The sequence below is a fragment of the Xiphophorus hellerii genome, chromosome 24 (genome assembly GCF_003331165.1).
Source record: "Xiphophorus hellerii strain 12219 chromosome 24, Xiphophorus_hellerii-4.1, whole genome shotgun sequence".
NCBI classification, from domain to species: Eukaryota; Metazoa; Chordata; class Actinopteri; order Cyprinodontiformes; family Poeciliidae; genus Xiphophorus; species Xiphophorus hellerii.
The window spans coordinates 17,049,344-17,057,177 of record NC_045695.1 but is presented as its reverse complement, the minus strand read 5'-3'; the positions used below and the strand labels follow the sequence as shown (position 1 = coordinate 17,057,177).

Here is a 7,834-nt window from a genome sequence, read left to right as displayed (position 1 = left end):
AGTCCGGACCGACTGCTGGGTCCATACCTCAGCGGTTCTGGTTGTGTCAGCAGGTCATGGGACAAGATCTGAGCAGGCAGCAGAAACTTTCAGCTGAAGTTTTAGGGAACTGGGTCTGACCTCTGACCTCTGATGCAGCACCAGCTGACCCTCAGCAGGTTGACTCAGAATCAACTGGATGAGTAAACAGCAGCTCCAGTAAATATGAGTTTTATTCCTGATGCTGACGGCGCTGAAATCGTCTCTAACCTTCCGTTTCCTTCAGACGGCGTTGAAAAGAGGAAGCGGTTTCTACAGGTTTCTCTAGAATTCAACTCACTGTGATTAATACCAACGTCCTTGTGGTTAGCAGCTCCTTGAACTTACTCAGTTTAGCTAACTAAAAATACTGTCTGTTTCTTCCTTTCCTAACATGTTCAGGCTCCTGATTCTGATTTTATCCTCAAACTAGTAGCTTTTAAAACATCCATCTGCTAAATACTTTCATTTTACATGAAATATTTGCTTGTATTTTATGATCTATTAGATTATTTGAATCTGCTGTGGATAAAGCTTAAAAAGATTCCTAAATTTGACACATTTTTGTAAATTTCTTGGCAAAAATTCATCACAATTATTGATAAAAAGCACGTAAATCTCCATCTGCTTGTTGTTTTACTGCTTATAAAATCATAACCAACCATCTGGCTCTGAATTATTCCACCCATCAACTGAAACATATCAGAAAGTTCTGGAAACCTTTTCTGAGACCTTGCAGATAAACGACAGTGTCGTCTGCGTACAGAGAAACGTCCCTGGTTCAGAGCTGCAGGAAAACCTGGCTGCTGCAGAAACGCTGAGCAGTTCCTGTAACAGTGACCACAGGTGTTACAGGTTGGAGCCGTTTGAGAGGAGGAAGGTGTGACACGGACTGGCAGGGGGTCGGGGAGCACGAGGCTGTTGTACAGAAACCCCCTGTCAACACGTCTAACCTCTGGCACTTTTCTAGTGGAGGAGGAAGGCGCTGTGAACAGAAAGCCACTAATTATTCACAAGGTGAAGGAAACACCGCGGCTTTCAAATCTCTTCTGAAACTCTTGTGACATACATTTGAGGTCAGCGTTTGTGTCTCCAGAACCAGATGCAGCTCGGCGGTTGTGCACGGATGTCTGACTGTGGTTCTGCTCTGCAGGTTGGCTGGTTCTGTGCATGAACCATCGCCATGCAACAGGGACACATCACGCCAGTTCAGACAGGACTAGAACAGAACCGCTCTGCTCATCATGGGCAGATGATCCATGTAAACATCCAAACTATCACTTCTTTATTTTGTTTCTGCTGCATCAGAGTGACTCAGTCTGGAAGGAGAGATAAAGATCTCAGCTCGGTGCCTTCGTGTTAGGAGGACGTTCTGCAGCTCCGGTTCTGATGTGGTCTTCTTTGGGTTCAGGCTAACCTGCCAGACACCAACAGACTCATGTTGTACAGTCAATGTTGCAATGCACAGAAACCAAAACGCAGCTCGGCATGTAAAACATGGAGGTTGATGTGCAGCAGACATTAAACCACAAAGACCCAAAACTCAACTAAACACCTCAGATATTTTAATCTTTTATTGTCTAAACGTAAATGAAACTCAACGACCTTTGACCTCATATAATAAGCTCTGAGACAAAAATAAAATAATAATAATAAATGAAGGAAAACGTCTATGAGAGGCGAGTAGTGACTTTCTTAAGCTGCCGTTTGCAGCAGTGAGCTAACGTTGGTTTGTGTTTCATGCATGAAGGTTCTGGTTCTGTTGGGTCCAGTGAGCGGTACTGGAGCCAGGCAGAAGGTTCTGTACCATCCCCCACTGACTGCGCTCAGATTGTCATCTACTGAACTTTTCACCAAGATTAATAACCTCAGTCATAACAGGATGTATAGCGTCATGTTTTCTGAAGCTATAGCTAATAACAAACCATAAAGTTTATCATTAGCTTTATGTTTAGCTAAAGCTAAAGCTAAACATAAAGCTAATAATAAACCATAAAGTTTATCATTAGCTAATAATAAACCATAAAGTTTATCATTAGCTTTATGTTTAGCTAAAGCTAAAGCTAAACATAAAGCTAATAATAAACCATAAAGTTTATCATTAGCTAATAATAAACCATAAAGTTTAGCATTAGCTTTATGTTTAGCTAAAGCTAAACAACAACAACGTCTACTAAACTCACAACTCGTCACGTTTTAGTTTGAGTCTCACTTCCTTTGATTATTCTCACGTTTTATTAAATATTTCCTTAAACATTAATGATTATTTCCTGTCAGCCTCTTTGGTTTATTGATTTTCTCTCTTTATTAAACAACAATAAAGTTATTAATTCATTGTTGACTTTCTCTAAGCTCTGCCCCGTTTCTCACCCACAAGTATTTTCTCATAAATGTGTTGTAACTTTGTATTAAATCCACCACAATGGTTATCACGATGCTGTTCCTGTTCGGTCTGGTTGTCATGACACCGTGTGTCCTCCAGGTGGGGCTTCTAGCCAATCAGCAAGCAGCTTTTGGCCCGTCGCTGCGGTCCTTCAGTCGGACAGAAAACCAACGCTGATGATATTTAGACATCCTGTTTTTATTATCACTGCGGCCCAAAAACAAATCACAGGAAACAGGAACTAAAACTATAACAGAAACTAATAAATACTCTCACATATACAGACTCCTTCGGCCAGCGGTCATTTCCCAGAGTTCATAGCGTCCAGAAGCAGGAAGCTGGACTTCCTGGACTCCCTTCAGACCGGCTCACCTGTCCAGGTGTGACTCAGTATTGACGCATCTTTGGGTTGGGATGTTGAGCTTTGTAGTAGATGCACTCTGATGAAACCCGAACCGGAACCGGAACCGGAGAGGGAGGCAGCTGGATCTCCTCGTACTGAAACGAGACACCGAGATGGTTGATCGTTTCCTCAGTAGATTAGTTGAGTTATTAGTTTAGTGAGTTGTTGATTAAAGTGTTTAAATGTAAGTTTAAATTCTTTTTGTAAATAAACTTTAGTGTATTATTTGAAACTGAACCCATATCATTTATAAATGTCTCAGACTGAACTGCTTTAATGTTTTCTCAACCTGATCATTTCTTATCTTTATTTCTAAGGAATTATTTATAGTTATTAACAGTGAAACTAGACATGGCTGCTCCAGATAATGACCCAAAACACACAGTAAACGTTGCACCAGCCCTGTTCAGTCCAGTTTAAACCAACTCCAGTCCGTTTGCTTATAGAGTCCGGTTCGGTTCACGCAGTGTGGACGCTAATTGACCTCTGACCTCTGGTCCTCCAAACCTCAGTCTGGGTTCAGTTGAACTGAACTCTGGCTCGGTTTGAATGTGAACGCCAGTTGGACCGGAGCCCGCTCCAAATGAAGGAAGTGGGCTACAGCGCAGGGCATTCTGGGTAAAAACAACCAAAGCTAGCGTGCTAGCCTAGCGCTAGCAGCAGAAATGGCTCCTGGTCTTCAGCCAAAGACTAAAGAGAAATCCTCCATCTTGTTTCCATCTGGTGAAACAGGAAGTTGCTCTCAGTGTCTTCAGAGGTTTTTGTGTCGTTTCCTTCAGTGGTTCTTGGTGCAGCGCCCCCACAGGCCAGGAGGGGAACAGGTTGGTTTGACTCAGAACCACAGCAGCTGGAGGTGGAGCAGATGGTGGAGTTCTGGTTCCAGTAGAACCGGGTCTACTGGACTGACAAGTGGGAAAACCGCCTAAAAACAAAACCTTGGACTTTTTGGAGCCACGGTTGAATTACTGTTGAACATCTGTGGAAGAGCTGAAACATCTGGAGAAGCACCCTGCACAAATGGAGTTTTCCCACAGGGACCAGACTACCTCTGGACAGGTGGACCAGACTACCTCTGGACAGGTGGACCAGACTACCTCTGGACAGGTGGACCAGACTACCTCTGGGCAGGTGGACCGTCCAGAGGGACAGGAGGACCAACTATCCCTTTAAATAGATAGAGACTACATGGCTGTGAGGAAACCTGTTCCTTAAAAACCTCTAATCTGGTCTGTGGTTTGAACACATTGGAGGACAAACATCATTAAGACGCTGCTGGATTTAAATTTCATTGCCGTTTTTCCTGTCGATGAATATGACTGAGTACCGTCCACATCCAGCAGACCATGAACTGCAGTCTTCTGTCTACTTGACCTCTGGCTCTGATTACTGACCTCTGGTGGTTTCTGTCCCACTCGGTTCCTCTACAGACAGTAAACGGTGAAGCTGCCACACGGCTGACCTATGATGCTGCAGCAGCATCTCAGCAGCAGGTGAACCATCGGAACATCAAAATGTTGCGGTGTTCCACCAACAGTCTCTGGTTTTAACACCTTGAGCTGTGAAATCGTCTCTCAGACTGTTTGATTAGTCGGTTGGTTGTTACCTGTGGGCTCTGCATGTCGTCGGTCTCCATGTTGTATGCTGCAGAGCCCTTCGCCCTGCAGCTGCAGCAGCTGCTGCAGCAGCAGCCGTTCCTCCTTATATAGACACAAAGAAAACCTGCAGATGGACGTTCAGTCGGTCAGTCAGTCACATTTAAACAAACCCAACAAAAACCTCATCAAGTCGAATCCTGACTCACCGACTGCTTGATGTTTTTTCATGTTTTTACTCCAGGATGTTTTTGATCAAATATTAAAACATTCAACGTTTTTCAGACATCAAAGCAATGGTGTTTGATATTTCATGACTTTTGTTCTTCAAAATAATTTGATCCTTTTAAATTAACGGCCATTGTTGCTTCTCTAATGTTCTGAAAAGCCGTATTGTTGTTATTATTATGTAACATTTTAAACCTGGAGATGAAGAGGAAACGTCTTCAGGTCACAGATAAAAACCTAAACTGGCCAAAGAACAGATTCATTTCTGCTGAATTTTATTTGCCAAATAATTCTTCCTTCTTCTGAGCTTTTTGTTTAATAATTTCCACAGGAGATTCTTTTTAAAAGTCATAGTTTTAGTTTCAAATTAAAGATTTTATTTGAGGCTAAATGTTTAGTTCACAATCTAAATATTTAGCCTCAAATAAATATCTAGTTAGCAAACTAAATATTTAGTTTGAAGCTAAATATTTAGCTTTCAAAATACATACTTATATTTTAACTAAATAGTGAGCTTACTAACTAAATACTGAGTTGTAAACTAAATATTTAGCTCCAAAGTAAAAATAAAATCTAAATAAAAATATTTACCACGCTAATGAAATATTTAGTTAGCTCACAACTAGAACATCTACACTAAATATTTAGCTTACTAACATTTAGCTTATAAATCTAAGTAGCAAATATTTAACTATCGAGGTAGTAAGTTAAATATTTAGTTTGCAAACTCAACATTTTGCTTGTTAGTTAAATATTAATTTTGATTATTTATTTATGTATTTTTTTTACAAATAAATAATCTGATGGAAAAATTGATCTTGAAAAAATTGAAGCCCCGTTTTGTTCTACAGGCTAAAAAACAAATTATTGCTGTTAGTTTTTTCTTGTGTAACTTTCCAAACAGCTGCTGCCGTTTTTACCGAGATGTGAACAAATGAAACCAAACTGAATTTTCAAGCTGAAGTTCTGGAAGCTGTAAAGTTTCTCACCAACAGCAGCAGCCAGCAGGACGGCATTGAGGCCCAGAGAAACCGCCGTGACGGGCTGAACGAACCGCCCTGCTGCGGGGCAGGGAGGGGCTGATGACCGGGGGATGGACGGGATGGACGGGATGGATGGGATGGATGTGGTTGGATGAACCGAGGGGACGACTGAAGAGGAAGAAAATTAGAACGGTATCAAACTAATTTAGAAAAGATTAAAAAGAAAACCGACTGAAGGAAGTCAGTAGATTTAAGGGGCAGATAAAACTTTGTGGTCTGAACGTGAGTAATAAAAGTCTTAACTGTAACAAACTGTTTCTGTTTATTTCTGTTTGTTTATTTATTATGTGACCATAATAGATAAACAATTAAATCATTTCTGCAGCAACAATTCACAACAATCAGTTCACCACAAATTCATTGAATTCACACATCCTGCTTTCAAACAGTCCACTGAGCTCAGTGGTTGGTTGGCCCACTTTTCTTTATGACTTGTTGTTTATTGTGGAACAGAATTAATTTCACAGATAAACAGTTTAAACTGCAGGAAACATTTTTCAGATCTCAAACATTTATTTAATCTGTTCCACTAAACATTCAACACCAGGTTCAACATTCACTAAACATTTACTTTGACTTGACCGTCTCAGTTGTACAATTTCCTTTAGACTAATTCAATAATAAAACATGTTAATAATCCCAGCCTGGGTAAACCTGACACTGAGTCTCAGTTCAGGTTCAACTCACCACCATGTTTTCATCATTTCTTACAAAACCAAACTAATGAATCTGCTGAGTTTAAAGTCTTTGCTGCTCACCTGATAGACTGAAGGTGTCTTTGTAAACCATCTGATCGCTCTGCCTCATCCCACAGTAGTACAGCCTGCTGTCCTCAGCAGAGACGGTTTTAATCACCAGCTGGTTTCCAGACATGGAGAACTTTGATTTAAAGTCTGACTGGCTGTAGCAAGGGGTTGATGAAGAACGAATAAGTCCAATTTGTGCTCTGAACTGGCTGTGGATCTTCATGAACCAGAAAATGTCACTACTGTTAACAGAGCAGTTTAAAGTCACATCCTGACCCGGTTCTACAGTAACATTCACCAGGTTCTGGGCCTCTGATCCCACCAGAACCAGCAGCAGAACCGTCCCCAGCAGATCCATCAGACGGGCTGCTGCTCTGCGGTGAGGCAGCAGAGAGACTGATCTCCACTTCCTGTCTGATCAGAGTCACTGAGACCAGAACCGGCTCACAACACGGAAGTGAAAGTCATTCACACTCCAGGAACCGGGCCGGGCTTGGACTAGGCCACAACATTTCAGTCAATTTTTCTACAGTTGATAGAAAAACAGCAGCAGCTGCAGGACGACTGGGCCAAGTAGAAACCTGAACCAGAGCAACCTGCTGCAGGACGAACAGAACCAGAACCGGTTCCTAGGAACAACACTGGAGAAAAACAGAAGTAGTTTGACCCGAACGGCTCTTTTGGTTAATATTATCTGATTATCATGACTGAACATGGAGGAGCTGATCGAGCAGCTCTGTGCTATGAACTTCAACAGCTTCCTGCAGCTTTTGGTCCAGAAGGCTTCAAACCCGGCTGGAACGGTTCTGCCAACAAAGTTCATCAAATCCTCTAAAATAATTGAACCCGACGTTGGAAACCTGCTGCTAAACGTCTCAGATTAAGATGATTGTGGCTCAGATTCTGAACGTTCTGGGTTCAGTTCCTGCTTCCTCCTGCCAAGGTCGGCTGCCCTTCAGCAAAACGCTTCATCTTCAGCATCTACCCAGCATCATTAGCATCTGCAGCCCAGGCCCTCGGTTGGAAAGGCCTTTTATCTGCAACGCACAACGGATGAATGTGGAACCATCATTTTAAAACTAAAGTAGAAAAACAGTCAATTTGTTTGTCGTTCCATTATTTATGGACATAATCAGTCAACAAAATCTTAGCAAGCAGCTCAAAAAATCGAAGCAAATATTAAGGAACAAAAAACAACCAGAAAAGCTACATAAACCTCACATCCTTTAGATGATGTTCAGATGTTATAAAGCTCAGACTGGACAACACATCAGTACATTAACCTTCACAGAGCAGCAACCTGCTGAACGCAGCACATCCACATGGAGACGATGATGTCAAATATTACCTGAACACTAAACATTACTTCTAATTTGATCTCTATTCTAGTAACCAAGCAAGCATCACCTCATCAGTCATAG

At 41.7% G+C, this 7,834-nt stretch overlaps 1 protein-coding gene across 2 annotated transcripts; it reads right to left on the bottom strand.

Annotated features, from left to right (window-relative positions):
• Window positions 1–2,578: 2,578 nt before the first annotated feature.
• Window positions 2,579–7,749, bottom strand: LOC116715707 (uncharacterized). 2 transcript variants are annotated; one of them, XM_032556330.1, is made up of 4 exons: window positions 6,426–7,749; window positions 5,614–5,775; window positions 4,408–4,523; window positions 2,579–2,899 (listed from the first exon to the last, which is right to left on the bottom strand). In XM_032556330.1, the coding sequence occupies exons 1-4, from the start codon at window positions 6,769–6,771 to the stop codon at window positions 2,789–2,791; spliced, it is 735 nt and encodes a 244-aa protein (XP_032412221.1). In that variant the 5' UTR covers window positions 6,772–7,749; the 3' UTR covers window positions 2,579–2,788. The 2 variants fall into 2 exon arrangements, with proteins under 2 accessions (XP_032412221.1, XP_032412222.1); XM_032556331.1 differs by lacking the exon at window positions 4,408–4,523.
• Between the last annotated feature and the right edge of the window lie 85 nt (window positions 7,750–7,834).